Raw genomic sequence first — 26,214 nt, 5'->3', positions numbered from 1 at the left:
GATTCCTTTTATTTCTTTCTCTTCTCGGATTGCTGTGGCTAAAACTTCCAAAACTATGTTGAATAACAGTGGTGAGAGTGGACAACCTTGTTTTGTTCCTGATGTTAGAGGAAATGGTTTCAGTTTTTCACCATTGAGAATGATGTTGGCTGTGGGTTTGTCATATATGGCCTTCATTATGTTGAGGTAAGTTCCCTTTATGCTTACTTTCTGGAGAGTTTTTATCATAAATGGGTGTTGAATTTTGTTGAAAGCTTTTTCTGTATCTATTGTGATGATCATATGGTTTTTCTCCTTCAATTTGTTAATATGGTGTATCATGTTGATTGATTTGTGTATATTGAAGAATCTTTGCATTCCTGGGATAAACCCCACTTGATCATGGTGTATGATCCTTTTACTGTGCTGTTGGATTCTGTTTGCTAGTATTTTATTGAGGATTTTTGCAACTATGTTCATCAGTGATATTGGCCCGTTGTTTTCTTTCTTTGTGACGTCTTTGTCTGGTTTTGGTATCAGGGTGATGGTGGCCTCGTAGAATGCGTTTGGGAGTGTTCCTCCCTCTGCTATATTTTGGAAGAGTTTGAGAAGGCTAGGTGTTAGCTCTTCTCTAAATGTTTGATAAAATTCACCTGTGAAACCATCTGATCCTGGGCTTTTGTTTGTTGGAAGATTTTTCATCACAGTCTCAATTCAGTGCTTGTGATTGGTCTGTTTATATTTTCTATTTCTTCTTGGTTCAGTCTTGGAAAGTTGTGGTTTTCTAAGAATTTGTCCATTTCTTCCAGGTTGTCCATTTTATGGGCATAGAGTTGCTTGTAGTAGTCTCTCATGATCCTTTGTATTTCTGCAGTGTCAGTTGTTACTTCTCCTTTTTCATTTCTAATTCTATTGATGTGAGTGTTCTCCCTTTTTTTCCTAATGAGTCTGGCTAATGGTTTATCAATTTTGTTTATCTTCTCAAAGAACCAGCTTTTAGTTTTATTGATCTTTGCTATTGCTTTGTTCATTTCTTTTTCATTTATTTCTGAACTGATATTTATGATTTCTTTCCTTCTGCTAACTTTGGGGGTTTTTTGTTCTTCGTTCTCTAATTGCTTCAGGTGTAAGGTTAGGTCGTTTATTTGAGATGTTTCTTGTTTCTTGAGGTAGGATTGTATTGCTATAAGCTTCCCTCTTAGAACTGCTTTTGCTGCATCCCATAGGTTTTGGGTCGTCGTGTTTTCACTGTCATTTGTTTCTAGGTATTTTTTGATTTCCTCTTTGATTTCTTCAGTGATCTCTTGGTTATTTAGTAGTGTATTGTTTAGCCTCCATGTGTTTGTATTTTTTACAGGTTTTTTTCCTGTAATTGATACCTAGTCTCATAGCGTTGTGGTCAGAAAAGATACTTGATACAATTTCAATTTTCTTAAATTTACCAAGACTTGATTTGTGACCCAGGATATGATCTATCCAGAGAATGTTCCATGAGCACTTGAGAGGAAAGTGTATTCTGTTGTTTTTGAATGGAATGTCCTATAAATATCAATTAAGTCTATCTTGTTTAATGTATCATTTAAATCTTGTGTTTCCTTATTTATTTTCATTTTGGATGATTTTTAGCACCCCACTAAAGTCCCCTACTATGAATGTGTTACTGTCAATCTCCCCTTTTATGGCTGTTAGCATTTGCCTTATGATAAGTAATGAGGTGCTCCTATGTTGGGTGCATAAACATTTACAATTGTTATATCTTCTTCTTGGATTGATCCCTTGATCATTATGTAGTGTCCTTCTCTGTCTCTTGTAATAGTCTTTATTTTAAAGTCTATTTTATCTGATATGAGAATTGCTACTCCAGCTTTCTTTTGGTTTCCATTTGCATGGAATATCTTTTTCCATCCCCTCACTTTCAGTCTGTATGTGTCCCTAGGTCTGAAGTGGGTCTCTTGTAGACAGTATATATACAGGTCTTGTTTTTATATCCATTCACCCAGTCTATGTCTTTTGGTTGGAGCATTTAATCCATTTACATTTAAGGTAGTTATCGATATATATGTTCCTATTACCATTTTCTTAATCGTTTTGGGTTTGTTATTGTAAGTCTTTTCCTTCTCTTGTGTTTCCTGCCTAGAGAAGTTCCTTTAGCATTTGTTGTAAGGCTGGTTTGGTGGTGCTGAATTCTCTTAGCTTTTGCTTGTCTGTAAAGGTTTTAATTTCTCCATCGAATCTGAATGAGATCCTTGATGGATAGAGTAATCTTGGTTGTAGGTTTTTCCCTTTCATCACTTTAAATATGTGCTGCCACACCCTTCTGGCTTGCAGTTTTTCTGCTGAAAGATCAGCTGTTAACCCTATGGGGATTCCCTTGTATGTTATTTTTCCCTTGCTGCTTTTAATATTTTTTCTTTGTATTTAATTTTTGACAGTTTGATTAATATGTGTCTTGGCATATTTCTCCTTGGATTTATCCTGTATGGGACTCTCTGCGCTTCTTGGACTTGATTGACTATTTCCTTTCCCATAGTAGGGAAGTTTTCAATTATAATCTCTTCAAATATTTTCTGAATCCCTTTCTTTTTCTCCTCTTCTTCTGGGACCCCTATAATTCTAATGTTGGTGTGTTTATTATTGTCCCAGAGGTCTCTGAGACTGTCCCCAATTCTTTTCATTCTTTTTTCTTTATTCTGCTCTGAGGTAGTTATTTCCACTGTTTTATCTTCCAGATCACTTATGCATTCTTCTGCCTCAGTTATTCTGCTATTGATTCCTTCCAGATAATTTTTTGTTAATAAATTTATCTATTTATTTTTGGCTGCATTGGGTCTTTGTTGCTGCACGCGGGCTTTCTCTAGTTGCATCGAGTGGAGGCTACTCTTCGTGCGGTACGCGGGTTTCTCATTGCTCTGGCTTCTCTTGTTGCAGAGCACAGGCTCTAGGCGCGTGGGCTTCAGTAGTTGTGGCACTTGGGCTCAGTAGTTGTGGCTCACGGGCTCTAGAGCACAGGCTCAGTAGTTGTGGCGCATGGGCTTAGTCACTCCACGGCATGTGGGATCTTCCCGGACCAGGGCTCAAACCTGTGTCCCCTGCATTGGCAGGTGGGTTCTTAACCACTGCGCCACCAGGGAAGCCCCCTTCTAGAGAATTTTTAATTTCATTTATTGTGTTGTTCATCATTGTTTGTTTGCTGTTTAGTTCTTCTAGGTCCTTGTTAAACATTTCTTGTATTTTCTCCATTCTATTTCCAAGATTTTGGATCATCTTTACTATCATTACTCTAAATTCTTTTTCAGGTAGACTACCTATTTCCTCTTCATTTGTTTGGTCTGGTGGGTTTTTACCTTGCTCCTTCATCTGCTGTGTGTTTCTCTGTCTTCTCATTTTGCTTAACTTACTGTGTTTGGGGTTTCCTTTTCATAGGCTGCGGGTTTGTAGTTACCGTTGTTTTTGGTGTCTGCCCCCAGTGGCTACAGTTCGTTTAGTGGGTTGTGTAGGCATCCTGGAGGAGGGAACTAGTGCCTGTGTTCTGGTGGATGAGGCTGGATCTTGTCTTTTTGGTGGGCAGGACAGTGTCTGGTGGTGTGTTTTGGGGTGTCTCTGAACTTATTATGATTTTAGGCAGCCTCTGTGCTAATGGGTGGGGTTGTGTTCCTGTCTTGCTAGTTGTTTGGCACAGGGTGTCCAGCACTGTAGCTTCCTGGTCATTGAGTGGAACTGGGTCTTAGTGTTGAGATGGAGATCTCTGGGAGAGCTTCTGCCATTTGATATTATGTGGAGCCGGGTGGTCTCTGGTGGACCAATGTCCTGAACTCGGCTCTCCCACCTCAGAGGCACAGACCTGACACCCCACTGGAGCACCAAGACCCTATCAGCCACATGGCTCAGAAGAAAAAGGAGCAGAAAAAGAAAGAAAGAAAAAAATAAAATAAAATAAAGTTATTAAAATAAAAAATACCTTAAAATTATTAAAAATAAAAAATTAATTAAAAAAAGAAAAAAAAGAAAGAAGAGAGCAACCAAACCAAAAAATAAATCCACCAATAATAACCAGCACTAAAAACTATACTAAAAAACAAAAAAACGGACAGACAGACCCTAGAACAATAACTCTAAATACTAAACTAAGATAAACATAAAACCAAAAACAAATTAGATGCAGAAAGCAAACCCCAAGTCTACAGTTGCTCTCAAAGTCCACTGCCTCAATTTTGGGATGATTTGTTGTCTATTCAGGTGTTCCACTGATGCAGGGTACATCAAGTTGATTGTGGAGATTTAATCCACTGCTCCTGAGGCTGCTGGGAGAGATTTCCCTTTCTCTTCTTTGTCTGCACAGCTCCTGGGGTTCAGCTTTGGATTTGGCCCCGCCTCTGCGCCTCTGCGTGTAGGTCGCCTGAGGGCGTCCGTTCTTCGCTCAGACAGGACGGGGTTAAAGCAGCAGCTGATTAGGGGGCTCTGGCTCACTCAGGCCGGGGGGAGGGAGGGGTATGGAATGCGGGGCGAGCCGGCGGAGGCAGAAGCCGGCATGACATCGCAACAGCCTGAGGTGCGCCATGTGTTCTCTCCAGGAAGTTGTCCCCGGATCACAGGACCCTGGCAGTGGCGGGCTGCACAGGTTCCCGGGAGGGGAGGTGTGGATGGTGACCTGTGCTTGCACACAGGCTTCTTGGTGGCTGCAGCAGCAGCCTTAGTGTTTCATGCCCCGTCTCTGGGGTCCACGCTGTTAGCCGCGGCTGGCGCCCATCTCTGGAGCTCCTTTAAGCGGCACTCTGAATCCCCTCTCCTCCCGCACCAGGAAACAAAGCAGCAAGAAAAAGTCTCTTGCCTCTTCGGCAGTTCCAGACTTTTTCCCGGACTCCCTCCTGCCTGGCTGTGGCGCACTAGCCCCCTTCATCCTGTGTTCACGCAGCCAACCCCAGTCCTCTCCCTGCGATCTGATCTCCGAGGCTCAAGTCTCAGCTCCCAGCCCCCACCCGTCCCGGTGGGTGAGCAGACAAGCCTCTCAGGCTGGTGAGTGCTGGTCGGCACCGATCCTCTGTGCGGGAATCTCTCCACTTTGCCCTCTGCATCCCTGTTGTTGCGCTCTCCTCCGTGGCTCCGAAGCTTCCCCCTGGCAACCCACCGTCTCCGCCAGTGAAGGGGCTTCCTAGTGTGGAAACTTTTCCTCTTTCACAGCTCCCTCCCTGAGACGCAGGTCCCATCCCTATTCTTTTGTCTCTGTTTTTTTTTTCCTTTTGCCCTACCCAGGTATGTGGGGAGTTTCTTGCCTTTTGGGAAGTCTGAGGTCTTCTGCCAGCGTTCAGTAGGTGTTCTGTAGGAGTTGTTCCACATGTAGATGTATTTCTGATGTATTTGTGGGGAGGAAGCTGATCTCCACGTCTTACTCCTCCACCATCTTGAAGGTCTCCCCCAAAATGATAATTTTTAAGTGCATTTGAATTGTAGCAGAAAGTCCAGTTGTGCCAGCATGGGCAATTTGGCCCAGCATATTGACACAGAATGTGTTTTTGGTTTTTAATTATAACATACAATCTGTTCTGAGATGATTTCCATCTAGACACAGGTGTCCGATTAGATGACAAGTGGTGGCCGGTACTGATCTTCCCACATGCTGAGGGAGCTTACCAGTCCTGTTTACAGCTAAACTATTTATTTATGGACATCTGTTGTTCCTTTCTTCTCATAGTCTCTCTGATCTGCCTCCATTTTTGGCTGAGAGGGTTGATGCTGAGAGAGGAGAAGAGAGGTCTCCAGCAGTCACACTAGTTCATGTTTCCTCAGGAAACAGGAAGGATGCCAAGGAAGGTAACCTTCAGCTGCATGTGTGCAAAGGGACTAAGTCTTCTCATTTGTTTTCCTTAGGGTGCTTCTCACAGAATGGGACCCTCAATACATATTTGTCAGGCTAAGGAAAGGGAAAAGAATTCTCTATTCCAGGGAAGGTTCAGGGGAGAATCAGGAGGACAAAGGAACATTCTGTGAATACCCTAGGGATGCAGGAGAGTTTATGGAAGGGGGCTCAGGAGGGGTCCAAAGGAGGTCCAAGATGGGATGTCAGGAGACACACACCAGTCCTCTTGGAACAGGACAGACACTGTGGGTCACATGTTGAGTGGTGACTTAGGACAAAAGAGGCAAGTCGTGATGAGACCTCAGGGTCCCAAATAGTGAAACTGTGCAGTTTGAGTGTAATGACAGATGACTAGGCCCTGTGGTACCCAGAGTCTGAGGGCAGTGGTCGGGGGGAGGGATGGGCATGCTCTGGGATGCTTGTGCCCAGCCAGTTTCTGCAGACCCTAGCTCAGAAGCTGTCCTCATTCCTGGCGGTTAGGAGAGCACTCTGGGCACACTCCATCCCTGAATCCAGGAGAGGCTCCACAGGAGTGGCCCCATCCCAGGGTGTGGACACAAAGGATGTGAAGACAGTGCAGCTCAGCCTCTATCACCACCGTCACGCATGCGCAGCCCACTGCCCAGGCGTTCTCAAACTCACTTAAAGCCTCTGTAATCTGGGGCCAGAGTGAGAACTCGGTCCCTCTCCTTCCCAACATAATTAGGAGCTACAGGAATGGCACTTCTGGTTCTGTCTGCATTGTGCTACTGGGGAGTCCCGGGAAAACACAACCTCAAGATGCAACTATTATTATTATTATTATTATTTTGGCCGCGCTGCGGGGCCTGCGGGATCTTCGTTCTGCGACCAGGGATCCAACCACACACCCTGCAGTGGAAGTGCAAAGTCTTAATCCCTGGACCACCAGGGAAGTCCCAAGATGCAATTATTTTTATCCTCTCTTCCACAAGCCCTCCTTCCTCCTTTCAAGTTCTTGGTCCAGAGCAAATTTTTCTCCTTTAGAAAAAAAAATCAGGAGATTCTGAATTCCTGGTCCATAGGCAGGGAGAGCAAATATTAGGGAGAAGAAGAGCCTGGCACGCCCCTGGGGCCCTGGGCTCAGTCTCCAGGAACAGTCCCATCTCCCAAGGAAAACGGCACCCTCAAGGCCTCTGGGGCTGGCTGTAAGCAGCGATATCCCAGGACCTACCCAGATAACCTGACTGTGTCCACTCGTCTCCAACAACTTACAAAATCAATTAAGTGGAACCATATGAAATTACCAGTAGTTCTACCAATTACCCCCAAATGGAAATTTCATATGGCTCAACCTAACATGATCTAGGATAATAACTCCTCCTGTGTCCCTACACCAACAATAAATAGTTAATTGAGGTATAGATAGTAAAAATTAAACATCCTAATCCCCAGTCCTCAGCCACTAGCCAGCAGCTTCCAGGAAAGGGTACAGAAAAAGGTGCTCTTGTAGCATCATTTTTTGGTTAATTTCGTACAGCAACATAAATTGACTCAACCTGACAATACTGCTGCTTTTGCCTCAAACGCCCCCAATACAAATGTCTACAGGGTTTTTCCCCAGCACCCATCAAGCCCATGCATGCAGCAGAACTTTCACGAAGCCACTCCTCTGCTCAAGAGCCTATGGTGACTCCTTAGTAGCAGCTTTGAGGGCCAAACCCTTGACATGGAAGGCGTTCCCTCATCCAGCGGCCCCTCACCCATCCCAACCCGACTCCACCGTCACTGTCCCACTCATCCGAGCCTCACCATCATGTAAGACCTGAGACCCGTATCCACCACCAAACCCTCCCTGACTTCACAAGTTCACAGTCAGAGCTCCCTCGTCTGACTCTCTGTTCATTCATGAAACATTTCATTTGAATGCTTGAGACCCTTCCTTTTGCACACCTCAGCTCACTGTTACTTTATCTTCAAAGGTGTAAGTATTCTCAACTAAACTCAGGCTCTCCAAAGGCAGAGACTGTGGATTATGCAAACTCTCCTCCTCTGTCCTAGTACATATGATAAGCACATGAGATTTGGGAAACCCGTTTTCAGTCCTAACATCAGCACATATATCATGTCTCAGGCTTCTGGCTCTCCTTGTAAATAATTGAGTGTCATTAGTTTCCACATTGGTAGACATCCCACAACAGACCTTAACTAGATGAAACAAGTAACGTTGCAGAAAACACGATCACAGACATCCACTGACTATCAGTAAATGTGCCAAGGTAGCATTTGTCAAGAACAGCTAATACAGGCAGGGAAGAGCAGCGTATTTCTTCAGAGTTTTGTGAAAGCTTCATTTTAGAGTTGCACAAAGAACGTGAACATGGGGTCAGAAGCTCTAATTTAAATCCTGGTCCTACCAGGCTCTAAGTAGCTGTGTGATCTTGGGAACATTATGTGATATTTCTGAGCCTCAGTTTCTACATGGGCTTAACTTGGTACCTCACCCCTGCCTGCTGCTTAGCATAGAGTGGGCACTCAGACTGTGTTTATTTTCTTCCCTCTCCCTCTCCAACCTCTTGTAACCTTGGTTTTCCCCCAAATCCACGTACATGTCAAGGGCAAAGAGTACACGATGCTAAATGTGACTCAGCAGGGTGAATTCGTCATTTATGTAGTGACTGAAATAGAAAACCAGTAGGGACAGGATATTAAGAGAAACACTTGGGCAGATCTAAGCATACAGCTCCTGTGGGGAGAGAAACTTCACGTTCACTGATCCTAGAATTACCTGACTGGTGTGAGCCAATAAGCTCAGTTACTGCATAAGCATTTTGCTGTTATTACCTCTAATGGGTTTGGCTCCTAGCAACTGTGCCTCCTATCTGATACCACAATTCAGATGAATTGACATAACCCAGTTTCACAACGGTCATCTCTATGTTTTTCCACTGAAAAGGCTACCAAAATGACTGGAAATCACATGAACCCAGTTTCTTTTCTAATCATTTATTATTCCTTTGTTCAGGCTGCTAATCATCAAGTTTAGGGTCAAGACAAAGTAATGAAAATATACTGCTAAAATGAAGCTTTTCCTTATCTTCTTTCATCAGAACAAAGGAAGTGTACCTTTTCCTAGTCATTTAAAAAAATATATATATATATATTTATTTATTTAATTTGGTTGTGCTGGGTCTTAGTTGCAGCAGGTGGGCTCCTTATTTGCGACACTCAGCCTCCTTAGTTGTGGCATGCAAACTCTTGGTTGCGGCATGCCACGTGGGATTTAGTTCCCTGACCAGGGATCGAACTCAGGCCCCCTGCACTGGGGGCGTGATGTCTTAACCACTGCACCACCAGCCAAGTCCCTTCCTAGTCATTTTTTAACCATAACCCATATGCCTAATTACACCACAAAGAAAAACTACGTCCAAGGTCAGTATCCACTTTGGAATTCTTGCCTTGGCTCCTATAATAACATGCTAGAAAAAGAAATAGGAGAATCACACCCAAATTGCTATAGGATATAAATAATACATAATCACTCTTTAAGCATTTACTAATCCTGAGTATTAAAAGAAATGGAAATTGGTGTTTTAAAGCATCTGGTAATATGCAATGCAACAACACAAAAATGCCTGGCAAATAAAAGTCAATGTAATGCATCTAATGACATGTAATTCCCCTTCCTAGCAGGGAAGCTCCACTTGAAATACTTTCCCTTTTATCAACCTTTCATTCCTTAATGATGTCACCAGACTTACGGCCTCAGTAGGCAGTGCTAAGAGACGATTCACCTCCATTCTTCTGTGGGAGATGGAGTGGAACTGGCTGAAATCATTTTCCTTTTCACTGAGTAATCATTTGTCCTGGGCTTTTTCCAGGGCTTTGTTTGGGAACAAACTCATTTTGCTCATATGCAAATCTGAGGCAGGAGAAACATTTGTGAACTTATATTTGATTATGCAAACATCCCAAGGAGGATTTCCTAAACGAATAAAAAATTGGAACGCAGCCCTTTACTAAGCCTCGAAAATGCTACTGTTTCATAACTGGGAGGCCTGGCCAATGGCTGTATTGATCAAAACTGGGGAAATTAACAAGGGTAAGGTAATAAAATGAAATGCCATGCTATTTATTGTCTGTCATCACTGATGACACTCTAATTAACGTCATTGCTACCTAATCTTCTTTATTACCAGGAGGACATCAACCAAGCCATCCGAAACAGAGTAATTAAAAAGACGTTTTCCAGTTCTCATCTCAGAAGTGCCCCAGTTTTGGGTTGTTTTTTACCTGCTGACCTTCCCATGCCAATTCCCCAAGTGCCTCTCAGCATGTTGGCACAAGAGCCCTCTATGGTCTCTCGGTGAGGGATGTTTGCCAGTCCTTGTTACAACAGATACCTGATACATTTTTTCTAAGCTCCTCGCTGATTTAATGATGACCTTTACTGTCCCAGCTACCTTGAAATTGTGATGCATTTTATGCAGTGCCTCTGTTGTTTACAAGGGGATTCTAAAGTGAACCAGCTTACATGTCGTTCCTCGTTTTCAAAGCTGATCTCTGACCACGCTCAATAATTCTCATCCTCCCTCCCTCAGTTTTCCGCTCACCCTGATCTGGTCCTGCATAGTCTACCCATCTCATAATCACATCACAGTTTCCACTTCCTCCTCTGCTAGTTTTATTTTGTCTGAAGAATCTTCATACTCCATGCAAGCCAGAAGGTATTCTCCTCTCTCCCCAGATGTCCCAGGTCACACCAAGACAAAAAGGACTGACGACCGAAGTATGAACTTTTCCCTGTTGTCACTCACCTGCCTCCTTTGAGCATCCTGCTAAAGTGGCAAAGCCAGCACCTCCCATTTCCGATATACCGTGTTCTACAGGGCAGGGCTTCTCAAATGCTAATGTGCACACACACCACTGGGGACCGCGTTAAAGTGCAGGTCCCAACTCAGTCAGTCCAGGTCGAGGGTGGGGCTGAGATTCTGCAGCTCTAACACGGTCCCATGTGATACAATGCTGCAGGCCCAAGGACCACACTTTGAGAAGCAAAGCTATAGAATTAAGCTATAGAGAGAAGTTCCAAGTATCCTTCCAGGAATGCTGGTCAACCATTAGCATTTTGAAAGCGGCCCATAAACGATTCCCTAAAGTAGTGTTATAACAAACAGTATCTTTATTTTCATAATGTGAATAAGCGATGTGTGATAGGTAATCAAAACAGGACATCACCCGTGCGGTGGAACACAAAATCCACTCATGATTTCCTTGCCAAACGGTTTTCTTTCAAGTACAGCAAACAGAAACGGGGGAGGGAGCGATGAAGGATTTGACTACCCAGAGTGGACCAGCAGCATCGGTATCCCCTGGGAGATCATTAGAAATGCAGGATTTCAGACCCCACTCCAGACCTACAGAATCAGATTCTGCATTTTAACAAGATCTCCAGATGATCTGATGCACACTGAAGTTTGAGGAGCACTGCTTTGGACTGTCTCTTACTTCATCAAACCAGTTAGTGGAACCAAAGTATACAGAGCACAACGGGAGGGATCAGAAGGTCCTTGGACTCGTACATATCCATTTGATTAACCCCAAGAGCATGGCAGTGTGACTCAACCAAATCCAAACTGGGATCCAAGGCAGCCAGTGGCCCAGGGCTGGGACCTATTTGCACCAGTTGCCAAATGGGCAGGAAGGGAGTGGGCGAAGGGGGCAAAGGAGATGTTCTGTGCCCAGGTATAACGGACACCTGGGAGGAGATCAGGCCCGGGGGCAATGACAAAATAGGGGACAGCTTGGCATCTATGCCCTGCCCTCCAAGCCTTGGAACACAGGGTTAAGGATGGACGCTGAGGAAGATGGGTTTTGAAAGCCTGTGCGAGGCACTGGAACCCAAATGCGGAGGTACAACAGAGTAAGCAGAGAACCAGCCCCCTGCCTCCCCAGCGCAGCAGGAGGGGGCAAGGCGGTGCCCTGGGGACACATTGGCAGCCAGGGGACAGCAAGGCCAGGGGAAGTGAGGAGGGACATCATGACTGGAGGAAGAAGAGGAGCCACGGTGCACCTGAGCGCAGGTGACGTCCTCCCCGGGGGACTCTGAGGACTTGGGCCGAGGTCCTGTGAGAGCAGGCAGGGCCGCTGGGACTCCACACTGGGCATTAATATTAACATGGCCTCGTTTGCTCCCAGGCTGGTGAGGCCTCGGACATGCCAGTGACCACGACAATAACCTTCTCTCCAACTGCAGGTCCTCCAGGTGAACCCTTCTCCCGCCTTCTGATTATTCCATCACGCGAAGGCTGCACGCTCCTCTTTTTGCTTTTGCTGCCCTGTGTGCCACTGTTGTCCCTCACGTTGTCCTCCTTTGTGACATCCGATACAGGTTTGCTTTGACTGAGGCTTCCCCTGGGGACAGCTTCTCTTTCGGTCTGACCCCTGAGTTTAATGTTTCCTCCCAACAGTTGCCAACTCACCCACGATCGCATCCCTGGGATGTCACCACTCACTCAGTAAAATTCCAAGATGGCATGGCTCCCAGGCCGGGCTGTGGTTTCCTATGATATGGACTTTTAATCCCAATTGTCTGTTACAGATCAGAGATTCATAATAACCTTGATGTGGGCTGAGTTTTGCCTTTCTCAGTACTGTTCAGGGAGGCTCAAGGGGGTGTGTTTATTTGGAGAGGGAGCACTAAAGTACATCCCACCTTGGGACCTGTCTCCAGCTGACCTGATGCCCGCAAGGCTTCCTATTTTCCTTCTTCTGTCTGATTATTGCACCCCAAGGTCTTCACCAGCCTACTGATCTCCACGGGACTGTGTCACAACAACATTCAAGCACTGGGCTAGACAGAGCTGTAGCACACTCCATCCCTATAGGTGAGGCTGCAGAAATCATTCTGAAAGCAAACTCCTCCATCATCTTTTTTGTAGAGAGATGAGCACTTCTCATTCATTTCTACATCTCTGTGCTTTGGTTGGACGGATCTTAGATTGACATAAAGGCACCTGGAATATTTGCACCATCCGCCAGTGCCTCCCTGCAGACTCTCACCCCTCATTATCAGATGCTTATCTGAGGGGCAGGCACAGAGCTCCACTATCCATTATTGGGACCTCCCTGGCAGTCCAGTGGTTAGGACTCTGCACTGTCACTGCCACGGGCTCAGGTTCAATCCCTGGTCGGGGAACTAAGACCTCACATGCTGTGCGGTGTGGAAAAAACCAAAAAACAAAACCCTGCCATTATTGTAAGGAAAGAGGAGGCAAAGAGCTTGTGGATTCTTTAGAAAGTGGTTTTTAAACGATTCTGACTTCTTGGTTAAGACAACCTCCACGTACAATATAATTAAATAGCAAGCGAGTAAAACAATTTAAGAGGAACTGTTACAAAAATATACATAGTTTTCATTCATATTCAGGAGAAGTGACACATTTGGAAAACACTGGGGCTGCTCATGTAAAATAATAAAGGAACATGATGAATAATTTTGAGCCAATAAATAAGACAACTTAATGAAATGGATGGATCCCAAGAAGATACATATTATCAAAGTTCACTCAAGAAGAAATAAATACCCTAAGTAGCTGAGGTTCAGATACACCAGGCTGAGGAAGAACTTTACATAAATATTTAAGGCGTGGTCATTACATGATTGATTGGATTTACCGATAAATTGCTTACGTGGAAATATGCATCCTTTGTAAACAAAAGTAATGCCATGGATCCAATCTAAGAAAGATGCAAAGGAGGATCTTAAGAAGCACCCGTGTGTTGGACGCAAAGGCTGTGTGGGTGAAAATCTTTGCGTGTTCGACCTGAAAGGGCCAGTAGCCCAACACCCTCAATTTTTAGATACAACTGCTGATCAGAGAGAGTAAGCAATTAGCCCAAGGCCGCACGGCTAGTTAGTAAGAACTGAAAGAATTCTTCCACAGATCCTGAATCTTTTGGAGCAATGGTTCAGACAGGTTTGGGGGAGTCATTTGTAACCATGGAATAAAGCAAAGCTCAAGGGATCATCCAGAGGAAATGGAGCCAGACGCAGACTCCTCAACAGGCAACAATACCTACGCAAAGCAGCCTCACTTTAGCTTTACTCCAGTTATTAAGCCATCCAGCATCCCAACTTGGCAAAATAAAGTCACCCAGTGCTCCTGAAGCTGGCAATAAACAAGTGAGCTCGTCCCTGATATCCCCGTAGACAGGATGATCTAAAAAAACAACTCCCTGAAGTTAACTAAGATTCCAAACAAAGAAGAGTGATGCTAGGGGAAAGCAGATTAAGGTACAAACTTTTCTTCCTTTAGGGAATTAAAACCGGGTTTTGTTTTCCTCTCATTGGAAAGTAGGGGAAATCGCAGTGCCAAGACCCTGACTGCATCCAACAGGTTCCGTAAAGCTCTACCAGCGGCCCCAATATCCACCCTGAGTGCCAGAGTCAAGGGGGGCCTCGCCTACACCTCTGCTGTCAGAGTATCTCGTGGTCCTCACTGCCATGGGAGCCTGCATGGCCACCACCAGCCCCACCTCCCAGGATGGCTACAAAGACCATAGCAAGATGGCAGGCAGAAGGTCACCTGCATATAGTAAGCATTCAGTCCCTCGTGGTTAAATCAGATTGACAACGGCAGCACCAAGCCTACAGCTCTTCTATTAAGAAGCCAATCTCAGTGCACAGAAACTTAGGTGGTTCACTCAAACAGACCGACTGCTGCATCTAGGCTTTTTGAGAGCATCCTTTACAAATATTTCCACAAAGACTGCTGCCTTCCGAGCCTTGATGGGGGTAGACCTTGGCAGCTCTGGCTTCTCTAGCTGTGGTTAAGCTTCTTCAGGATCCCCTGCAATGCTATCTCTTGGCGTTTGCCCAAAAATATATGATTTGCAGGGATGGAGACTACTAAGTAAATGGGCCTTGCTTGGCAAGATTCCAAACTCCCAGCCCTGATGCCAGGCATGTGCGGTAGACCATCCATAAACAGGTATTCCATGAATGAACCCAGTAAATCCATAGTCATGTGCAGGGAAACAGCCTCGTGGTTGAGTTCACAATCCTCAGAATGTGCCGGGTGATCGAAGCAATCCTGTACTCAGGACTTTTCAGCTGTTTCTGCCCCCAAATCTATCGAAAGCTACTCAGTCATCAACACACTCTGGGGTCAGCACAGTCATGGACCCTACAGGTGCCCACCCAGATGCTCTTACCAGGCAGCGGCTGCCGCTCACCAGCTCTTATGACTGATGGCGACAGGAAGGGTACAAAAGACAGGCTCCTTAGCCCACGGTAAGACCAGCTCCTTGGTGCAGTGCAAGCCCCAGAACTCCCAGCTGAGACCACATCCTTGCTTAGCTGTGTCTCCCACTCACCTCGCTCCCCTACCCCCTTCTCCTGCCGGCCCTCCCCCCAAAATCACATGCACAAGAATCCCAATCGCAAGTTCTGCTTCTAGGGAACACAGACCCACACCACTGCCCCAAATTATGAGAAGTCTTTATAGTTTATTATTTTATTTTATTTTGGCGGGGGGCCACGCTGAGCGGCATGTGGGATCCTCGTTTCCCCAACCAGGGATGGAACCCTCACCCCCTGCATTCAAAGCGCAGAGTCCTAACTACTAGACCGCCAGGGAAGTCCCAAGAGGTCTTTAAATTAAAAAAAAAGAAAAAAAAATTTTTTAAAAAGAATGAACACTAAGTGTTTTTGTGTTTCGTGGCATTTTCCAAATTCGTAAGTAGAAGGCATTCCTTCTCTTGTGTTTCATTAAAAACAAAAGGCAATGAATTACCCAGAGATGCCTCGAGTGTCTTCAAGCTATTTCTTTCATACACCGTTCTTACCTTTGTTCAGGTCTGCAATGGATCTAATATCATTTCTCCAAGAAGCCTTCAACCCACTCTCAATATGTATGAATATGTCTATGTAACACGTATGAAGACCCTCAACCGGCTCCACCTCCTTCTTCACTCATCTTGCTTCTTCTTCATGGAAACTTACCACTATTGGTGTTACAACATTTGCTTTTGCTCTACAACATTTACAGATGCTTTAATCTGTCTCCCCAGCTCTCTAGGTCTGTTCTGATACAATAGCCATCAGCTACATGTGGCTATTTTCAATTTAAATTGAAATTAATAAAAATTGCTGTGCCTACCACAGTGGCATATAGTAGACACTCAATAAATATATGTGAGCCAAAAGAAAGGGTACAAATGAACTTATTTACAAAACCTTATTTACAAAACCTTATTTACAAAAACTTATTTACAAAACTTATTTACAAAAGAGTCACGGATGTAGAAAACAAACTATGGTTACCAGGAGATGGGGGTGGGGAGGGATAAATAGGGAGATTGGGATTGACATATACATACTACTATATATAAAATAGATAACTAATAAGAACCAGAGGTATAGCACAGGGAACTCTATTCAATACTGTGTGATGGCCTACATGGGAAAAGAATGTAAAAAAAAAAAAGAGTGGATAGATGTATAACTGATTCACTTTGCTGTACACCTGAAACTAACACAACATTGTAAATCAACTACACTCCAATAAAAATTATAAATAAATAAATAAATAAATAAAGGTAAGTGAAAGAATGGTTCCTGGTGATCATCAGTGATTTCCTAATATCTAATTTGGTAACTTTTTATACTTTTTACACTTTATCAGAACAGGATGGAGAAATGAAGGATGGGCTAACTTAAGTGTTGGCACCCCACAGGGACAGGGCTAATGCTACGTGTCAGGTAGGTGCCTCAACTGATAAATGCCAAGAAGCTCAGTGGCTACGATAATAAAAGGTTCTTGCTCCTATGAAATCTCATGTGGACTAAGCAGCCTTCCTCCATAGCACATCCTCCCGGGTTGCCGCAGTGGTGGGAGAGACACAATGGCAGTGCCTGCTTTCGTGAGAAGTGACACACAGCACTTCCACCCATAGTCCAGTGGCCCCAACCAACCCAAAGGTCTTGGGTTGGACTCTCCCCAAAGCAGAGGCTGGGGAAAGGATTTGGGTTTATTGGGGAGGTGATCCTGGGATGTACTGGAGGAGGCGAAAGAAATGAGGCAGTACAGCATCACGAATGAGCAGGTTACTGCTGTGAGCAACCTGGACTCAGCTCTGCTGGGAACCTCTGGGGAGAACAGGTAGAGCATGCCCAAGGGTTGGCCCACCAGTGGGGCAAGGAAACTGTGATATGCATCCACCCATTCCCCTCTATCAGTGGTTCAGGGCTGCTTCTAGGAGCACTAACTACCCAGAACTTCTGGCTTTCCCCAAGAATGGTCCAACCATGCCCCTGCAACCAGAGAAAGCCCTCCAGTAGGATTGCAGTGCATTGTAGGGGAAACATCAGAATGAGGACTGTGGGCAGGGACTTATAGCATCTGCTAAAGAAGGGAAGCATGTGGATATCTGGAGAGCACCAGCTGTCTCTATATAAAGACCCAAGCTCCAGAGGATTCTAGTTGTAGCCAATCCGAAACCAACAAAGCATGTGAAAGAAACTGAACAACCAGCTTCATCCAACCCATTCCTGGAAAGATACTCCTAAAACCAAGGCTATTATTGCTGGGAGATCTGCTCATCCAATCGGCCCTGAGATCCAAAGATGCTCCTTGAAGGGTGCCCTGGACTAGTTTGTGGGTGTGGAGATGGCTGTTAGGAAAAATGCTCCACAAGTTTGGGGGGATTCCAAGCCTGTTCACAAGTAGTATGTGGTCTCTGGGGGTGACCGGTAAGCATTTGCTTACAAACCATTTATCACAAGTTCCAAAGAGACGGAGCAGAGGAAGGGCACACGTATCCCTGGAGGGCCTGGGAGGTGCTGCCATGAAGGTGATGCCTACGAAGACGCCAAGAGACAAGTGGAAATTTGTCAGGCGTGAGGACAGGCAGGATGCAAGCCACTTCCAGCAGCTTGGTCCCGTTGGTGTGTTAGGTTCACACAAAGAGGAAATACCAAGCTACCTTTTAAATTAATTAATGCTGAAAACCTTCATTAACACAAGATTTCACTCTAACCACCAGAGATTTGTTTCTGTGACATTTTTACTTGTGTGTTTGGGGGGCCTCGTGTTTTCTGCCCTCTGCTTCAACAAAGTGCAATTTCCATACTTCTTTTTTTTCCAGGCTTCCATTTAACTGGCAGCACGCCTGCTCTCTCCTCGGAGAATTTTGAGCTTCTCTGTCCAAAAACACAGAGTGGAAAGCGAATCGTTGGTGCTCTTAAAAACTGAAGGCAGAGCTTCCCTGGTGGCGCAGTGGTTAGGAGTCCGCCTGCTGATGTAGCGGACACAGGTTCGTGCCCCGGTCCGGGAAGATCCCACATGCCGCGGAGCGGCTGGGCCCGTGAGCCATGGCCGCTGAGCCTGCGCATCTGGAGCCTGTGCTCCGCAAGGGAGAGGCCACAACAGTGAGAGGCCCATGTACCGCAAAAAAAACCCCACACACGCACACACAAAAACAAACAAACAAACAAAAAAATACTGAAGGCAGATCACTAAGCTCACATGATATGGGATGACAGCTTCAATCTCAAAACCATCCCCAATTTTTCAAATGTTTTTCACTGTCCTCAAACATACAGAAGACAAAACAAGTGTGTGATTAATTAGGCAAAGTGTTACCGAGCCCTCTCCCATGGGTCAGAAGCAGCACTCACAAGAGACAGGCTAACTCAGAGCATCCGAATGAACCCTAACTAAATGTCCTGGAGAGGAAAGAACAGATACCCCAAGATGCAACAGCTCCTCGGAAACTGGTTCAGGAGGGCTCAAGTCAGTTAGCAAAGGTGGGATGGTGGATGTGGCTGAACAAAGCTCTGCCCTAGGGGCTTCCCTGGTGGTGCAGTGGTTGAGAGTCCGCCTGCCGATGCAGGGGACACGGCTTCGTGCCCCCGGTCCGGGAAGATCCCACATGCCGTGGAGCGGCTGGGCCCGTGAGCCATGGCCGCTGGGCCTGCGCGTCCGGAGCCTGTGCTCTGCAACGGGAGAGGCCACAGCAGTGAGAGGCCCGCGTACCGCAAAAAAAAAAAAAAAAAAAAAAGCTCTGCCCTAAAGCTCATCTGTTCTTCCCGTGGATGCGTGTGGTGCTCCCTCTCCTCCCCCTGGGCAGCGGCACCATCAACCCTGTCCCCTGCCCACCCCCCCAACCAAGAGTCAGCTGGGACTCCCATTCCCTTCCTTCACTGCCCACATCCAGTCAATCTCCACTCCAAGTCCTGGAGATTCCATTTACTTTTTTTTTTTTTTTTTTTTGGGCCACGCCACATGGCTCATGGGGTCTTAGTTCCCCTACCAGGGATTGAACCTGGGCCCTCAGCAGTGGAAGTGCCAAGTACTAACCACTGGGCCGCCAGGGAACTCCCTCTACTTCCTAAATGTCTCTCAAATCTGACACCTCCTCTCCATTCTCTTAACTACTTGCTGCTTGAATGCCCCTCCTCCACCATGACATCGGACCCGAACCATCTGTCTCTGGCTCTTCTTCCTACCCCTCACCTACCCACACACCTGGACAAAGTGAGGTCTCTAAACCATAAAGTGGGTCATCTTTCCCCTGCCTCAACTAAACACTCCAGTGGGTTTCCACCTGTTTCTCAAATTCTGCGGGATCCTCAGACATATTCTGGGGGTTCACAAGTTCTCCAAAATTATTTTTTGTTTAACTTTGTGCTTTCACTTTAATGAGCATCTTTTTAATAGAATATCAATAGAAACATATTCTAGAACATCCAAATGAGCATGTTATGACCAAGTACTGCCACATAATTCCACTGTGTGTATTCCTGCATTTATGGTATAGTTGGCAATAAGAAATATGATGATTATTATTATTTTAATTGTCACAGGCCAATGAGAAAACAAGTCAGACTTAATAGAGACAAAGGAAACTGATGAGAAAATTAAGCCATCATATAACCCATGTGGTACGGCCCACAGCCTCCCATAAGAATGGAACAACTGTTTTTAGACCCAGAAACAATGATTTGGTTTTAGCAAGAGTGACTTCATCCATCACATTAAATTCATGGACTTAATCTGAATTTACTCGATTTGTAGCTGTGTTGATATTTTATTCATATATTTGTTTTGGTTTTATGGTCATATGAGAGCTCTAAATATAAAATGCTTAGACATATTTGAATTGCACTATAATAAAAATAATTTAAGCCACCACTAGATGCTATAAGATTTCTTTTTCCTTTAAATAAATTCACATATTACTCCCATTTGAGGAACTTGGGCTTTCAGAATGCGGTTTAAGCTACAAAACAAGGCATACGTGGGAGAGACAGTGACATTCTCTGAACTTTCATCCGCACACCCCTCATTGTTTCCCAGCCCCCTCACCATTGGTTCTGGCCAACGGGCTGTGGCATAAGCAACGATGCATCAGCTCTAGGCTGAAACACAGAAGAGCCAGAGAGTAACTCTCCCACAATCTCTTCCTACACTGGTGACCACATAGGCCAACTTTTCCAAATGGTGTGGCTGCAAGATGGGAAAGCTCTGTCAGCTTGGCCCTCCACTGACCTAGGAAGGACACACAGTGGAAGTGAGAAGTAACTATTGTTGTGTGAAGCTACTAGATGATGAAGCTGATTTGTTACTGCAGCAGAGCTTAGCCTATCCTCACTAATACATCTTCGGGAACAGCAGTCTACCTCACTGACCAAGCCCTTCCCATCATACTCCAGGCTCCAAACAACGTTTAGTTCAATGACTTGAACACATCAAGTTGATTCATGGCACCACCTTACCTTTGCACATGCTGTTCCTTAATCCTAGAATGTCATTCCCCACACTCTTCTGCCCTCTTCCCTATCCTGCCATTGTGATTCATCCTTTGAAACCTGGTTCAGATATAATTACCACCAGGACATTTCCCTCCATTTTCCAACCCTCTTCCCCCCTTCACCATTACCCATCAACTCTACAGAATGCTTATCTTGCCATGTGATAATTACACGTTTACATGCCTGTCCCTACCCCACCTCCAAACACACTGTGGCAGGGTCAGTGGCTTATTCATCTCCACACTATCAAGACCAGCATGCAGCAGAAGTAGGCAGGATTTGGCCATTTGGCCAGGAAGAGCTTCCTCCAGGGGGCTGGTCCTAAGGCACTGGAAGGAAGTTAAGTTAGATCCATCACGCCCCTGGAGGAAACACCTGACTCAACAGCAACAAGACCAGTGAGTCTCAGCTGTCTCTGCCCCAGTCCCAGGCCAGACACGCCAAGGAATCCTGAACCCTCCCCATCATCTCCCCAAACACATTGCTCTTCAGCCCCCAGGGAGGACTCAGACTTTACCTGGGGCGGCGGGGTCGGGGGACGAGGGGAGCAGCCTAGGGCCTTGTACTCAAAGTGTGGTCCACACTTAAGAACTGAGGAGCTAGTGAGAAAAGCAGAACCTCAGGCTCCATCCCGACTCCTGGGTCAGAATCCACATTTTAGCAAGATCCCCAAATGATTCATATGCCCAATAACATTTGAGAAGCACTGGCCCAAGGCACCCAAACAGAATCTCTCCAACCTGAAAGGTAACTTTAATAACAATACTTCTATACACTGATGTATGCAATTATATCTCAATAAAACTGGAAGAAGAAAAAAACTCATGAAAAAAAATAACAGTACTTTCTCTTCGTAATAATATCTGCAAAGTGCTTTACATCAGCGGTCCCCAGCCTTTATGGCACCAGGGACCAGTTTCATGGAAGACAAGACGGGGGGGGCGGGTAGGGGGGGATGGTTCAGGCGGCAATGCGAGCGATGGGGAGTAATGGGGAGCAGCAGATGAAGCTTTGCTTGCCCGGCCCACTACTCACCTCCTGCTGTGCGGCCCAGTTCCTAACAGGCCACGGACCAGCCTTTTCAAAGAACTCCCCCACATACGAATCTTCAAAAGAGGCTCTGTGTTACCACCAGATGGTTTAGGCATTAACAGGAGGCTACCAAAGGAAAAAGTGGGAAACTCTGGGTACCAGATACGATAGCCCCCTAGATGCAAGGAAAGGAAACATCATCAGGCAAGAGCCTCTGACTAACAAAGGCTGTCCAAGCCCCTCACAAGCCCCGGTACTGGTCTGCAGCTTGGGGGCTGGGGACCCCTGCTTTGTATTACTCAATCCTCAGAACAATTTGCTCATGTCCATTTTACCAATGAGGAAACTGAGACTCAACGTGTCTGGGTACCTTGCCCACCATTATACAGCTTTGAAGAGTCAGAGTCAGAATTTGAAGGCAGTTCTGCTGGACTCAAGAGTTGTAACCCCCATCACCACCCACTACACGGCACCCTGCCATTCACAAGCACTTAGCCTTCCAGACCAGCTCTGGAGACCTCCGTGCCCCTTCACACAGCCGCTGGACAGTATCTCCCTCTATTCCATCACTTACTTCCAACACCACCATGCCTCCACATACACCACTGTCCCTGGGACACTTTCAGTTCTCCCTGGGCAAGGATTTTATGGGCTTGCTAAATGATTGTTTGATGAGTCAATGAAAATATTTCCCCTTCATCATCAGACAGCCCTCTGAGGATGGCTGGATAATTATTATTAAGTAAAGAAAGGTGAAGACACCGAGGTTCCCAGAGAAGTTGAATGACTTGCACCAGATCACCAGGAAGCCTCAGACCTCTGGGGATAGGATGGAACTGAACTCCCTGACTCCCAGTACAGCCCCTTCCACTCTCCCTGTATTTCCCTCTTCTGACCTACATTACCAGGCAGTTAAAAACATCCTTGTCGGGCTTCCCTGGTGGCGCAGTTGTTGGGAGTCCGCCTGACGATGCAGGGGACGCGGGTTTGTGCCCCGGTCCAGGAGGATCCCGCGTGCCGCGGAGCGGCTGGGCCCGTGAGCCGTGGCCACTGAGCCTGCGCGTTCGGGGCCTGTGTTCCGCGGCGGGAGAGGCCACGGCGGTGAGAGGCTTGCGTACCGCAAAAAATAAACAAAAAACAAAAAAAAAATCCTTGTCAAAGAACTCCCCCATATATGCATCTTCAAAAGGGGCTCTGTGTTACCACCAGATGGGCCAAATTTAGACATTAACAGGAGGCCACCAAAAGAAAAGGTGGGAAACTCTGGGTACCAGATACAATAGCCCCCTGGATGCAAGGAAAGGAAACATCATCAGGCAAGAGCCTCTGACTAACGAAGCCCGTCCAAGCCCCTCACAATGACCCCATGTCAAGGCAGAGGCCCCCTGGAAGGCCAGGCTGGTGGAGACACACCCACCCTCCCTGGAGTCTGTGGTATTGTAGTTCCACTGATCAAGACAGCCCTTTCTTTCCCTTTATTGTCTTTAGAAAGAAGCTAAGACATTTAATCAGCTCCACATGTAACCAGAGAAAAGCAACACACCTGCCTGAAATATTCAAATATTTAGGAAAACACAGGAGGGAAATTTCCCTTGAACTGGTTAAAAGGGGGATGAGAGAAGCCAAGAGTGAGATCTTGGGACAATGAAGCAACTCTCCATTTTGTTTTGCTTTTCTGAGCATTACACCCAAGCACCATGCCACCCGTTGGGCACTGCCGAAGGCACCCAGATGAGAAGTTAATGGTCTGGGCACAGGGCTCCATCTGCTAGGAGGCACCTTGTGAAAATTCACACCAAGGCACTCTGCAGGCTAGCGCAGGCTACCCAGTGCTGATGATACAGCCCTACTCTAGAAATGTTTGATTGGGTTCCCTAGAATCAGATCCTGAGATAGGAATCCCTAGGAAAGTGTTTTATTGGGAAGTATTGCTAGGAAGAAACTGGTAGGGGAGTGAAGACGTGAGTCCAGAAAGAGAAGCAAACCCAGCAATGACCCCTGGAGATCAATGTGACACCACACCACAGTGGATTTCTACAGAGTACGTCACACCTGGCTGTGTCCCAATCAAGGGCAAGGGAGCGGGACTATATACACTCCGGCACCCATCAGGCATTGGTTAGGGGCTGCCCCCAGGGGAGATGGCAACTCCCAGGCCCGCCTTGCTCTCAGCTCCTTCAGACCAAGCAGACTCCAGCAGCCCCAACAAAGACGGTCATCCTCCAACGAAGGGGAGGGGCTGGCGGCTGGGAGTGAAAGCGCCCAGGGTACCAGTGTGCACAAAGGGCTCTGAGGGGACACTGTGTCACACTGAAGTACCTGTGACAGTCCAGGGTCCAGTACTCCTTTCTCCAAGTTTTGCCCAAAGCCTGACCATGATAACGCTGACTCCATCTCAGCTATTCTGCGGCCTCACGGGGTTCTCACATTTCTTTGAGCTCACCATAAATGTACCTGGCTCAAAGACCTTTCAGACCTTCATGGAATGAGTTACAGAGCATCTTTCAGATATCGTTTTCTGCCTCTCTGTTCTTTTTCCAGGGAAGCATTTTCTGGCACCACCCAAAGCAATCCAAATATTAAACTGAAATGCTTTTATGAAGTTGGGCTGCCAGGCAAACCCAACATCCTTTTCCTTTTTTTCTTTCTTCCTGGGGCCCCTGTTTCTTGCTACCTTGCCCCTTAAGGATAAGCACAATGCTTGGCTACTACTCTAGACGCCCCATTCATTGTGATTGTGATTGTCAGCTCAACACTAGCCAACAGATCACCTCTGTAAGCAGTGACGTGGACTAACTTCACAGCTCCTAACACAACCATAAAGGCCCAGGACCACCTAATGGCAAGACAATCAGGAAGGAAGGACCCAGCTTCAAGTTGGCAGCTGTGATCTTGGACAACACAGCAAGTAAATGAAAGGAGATGGAATCCACAGGGAAGGGGGTAAGACAGAGGGAGAACTAATGTTGGAAATGAATAACAGCGGAGTTCTCTCCACAACTTCTCTTCAACCCCCACTCCCAGCAGGCGGATACCCCGAAAAGGTGTCTCCAGACGCCTCTGCCCAGCCCTGCACAGTCTTCTTCCCACCTCACAACACCTCGCCCCCAGAGCCAGACACCCAAGGCAGTATAAATGCGGTCCTATAATTGAAATTATTGATGGGATATTTCACGAACTCATTTTCTTTTTTCTGTTTATGCCCAGACGCTCTGCCTCTAGCCTTTTCCCCTATAGTCTTTAGTTCTTCTGTGTGTTTCTTTATCTAGTTCTAAGGAGAATTTCCTTTCCTTTAGCTGGGTCACAAGAGCTGTGGAAACCTGGGTTTAAATCCCAGCTTGGTCGCTATTAAGCCATGTGACCTTGCGAACCTCTGTTTTCTCATCTGACAAATGGGGATAAATCCACCTTCCTTACAGGTCTGTGGAGAAGATGGATGAAATGAGGTCAACTCTAGGTAAAGCACCTGACATGTCGACATGCTCAATAAAGCCCGGCTCCCTCGCGGGCGCCTTCCCTCTCCGACAGCCCCACCGCACCTCCCAGGATGCCCCCGCGTTTCCCAGGCCAGCCCCTCTGGACAGCGAGGGACAGGAACCCAGATGGGGACAGCGTTAACCCCGACCCCGAGCAGGCGAGTTTCAGCTGGTGTGGCCACACACACACACACACACACACACACACACACGCACAGCGCTTGCTCCGGGTACCCCCGCGGGACCGGCACTGAGGCCCCACAGCGCACGGAGCGGGGTCTCGAGTCGGGGAGACACAAGGGCTTCCCCTACCCCGGCGGCGGCCCCGACCTGGTGGGCGCCAGAGCGCATGGTACTTACCCGGGGCGGGCTGAGCAGGGCAGCTGGGGGCGGGTCGTGCGGGGGGCGGCGGCGGGCGCGGGGCGGGCGAGGCGGCGGGCATGGCTCGGAGGCCCGGGAGCTAGGCGCAGGGCTTGGAGGCGCGGGGCCGCGGTTCGACGGCGGGGCGAGCGCGGCGCGAGCGGCGAGGAACCCGCTCCGCCCTCTCTCCTCGTTCCCTCCCGCCGCCCGCCCCGCGCCGCGCAGCGCCGGGCAACAGCCACGGGGAACGTCTCTGGGGGCGCCGGCTTAGCAACAGCGCGCCGCCCAGCCTTTCTCCCAGCACCCGCACCCGCCCCGCCCTGCTCCGCGCGCCGAGCCGGGCGGGGCCCGCTTTGAACTTGCTCACGCCCCCCCAGTCTTCTCCAGGGAGCGCCCGAGGTGGCCCTCGGGGACCCTTCCGCAGCCCGCCTCTGTCAGATCGCAGGGCGTGCCCTAGAGCCAGGCGCGGTCGGGCTTTGAAACTGAGCCTCGCCCACGTTCTCTGTGGGTGGCGGACCAAAGGCGTCCCCAGGACCCGGGAAGTCCTCGCCCCTCCTGGTCGTTCAGAGACCAGGCTTCCCTCACTGATCCCTTCCTCCTACCCCGTCCCCGCTACGCTCACACATTGACCCTGCAGCCGTCCTATATCCTGCTTGCCCCACAGATTCAGAGAACTGCTCACATGCCGTCCACACCCGTGACCTCAAAGATACAGCCTGCAAACCTCCCTCCAGCCT

At 47.1% G+C, this 26,214-nt stretch overlaps 1 protein-coding gene across 1 annotated transcript in view; it reads right to left on the bottom strand.

Annotated features, from left to right (window-relative positions):
* The window catches only part of DCLK3 (doublecortin like kinase 3), a 47,529-nt gene extending 21,624 nt beyond the window's left edge, over positions 1-25,905 (bottom strand). The window contains exon 1 of the mRNA XM_019946990.3: positions 25,478-25,905. Coding sequence (XP_019802549.2) covers positions 25,478-25,559 — 82 coding nt within the window. The 5' untranslated portion in view covers positions 25,560-25,905. The remainder of the gene's footprint in view (positions 1-25,477) is intronic.
* Between the last annotated feature and the right edge of the window lie 309 nt (positions 25,906-26,214).

Source organism: Tursiops truncatus, chromosome 10, assembly GCF_011762595.2.
Source record: "Tursiops truncatus isolate mTurTru1 chromosome 10, mTurTru1.mat.Y, whole genome shotgun sequence".
Classification (NCBI taxonomy): Eukaryota; Metazoa; Chordata; class Mammalia; order Artiodactyla; family Delphinidae; genus Tursiops; species Tursiops truncatus.
The sequence above is the reverse complement of the archived record's forward strand: the minus strand, read 5'-3'. Positions and strand labels throughout refer to the sequence as shown.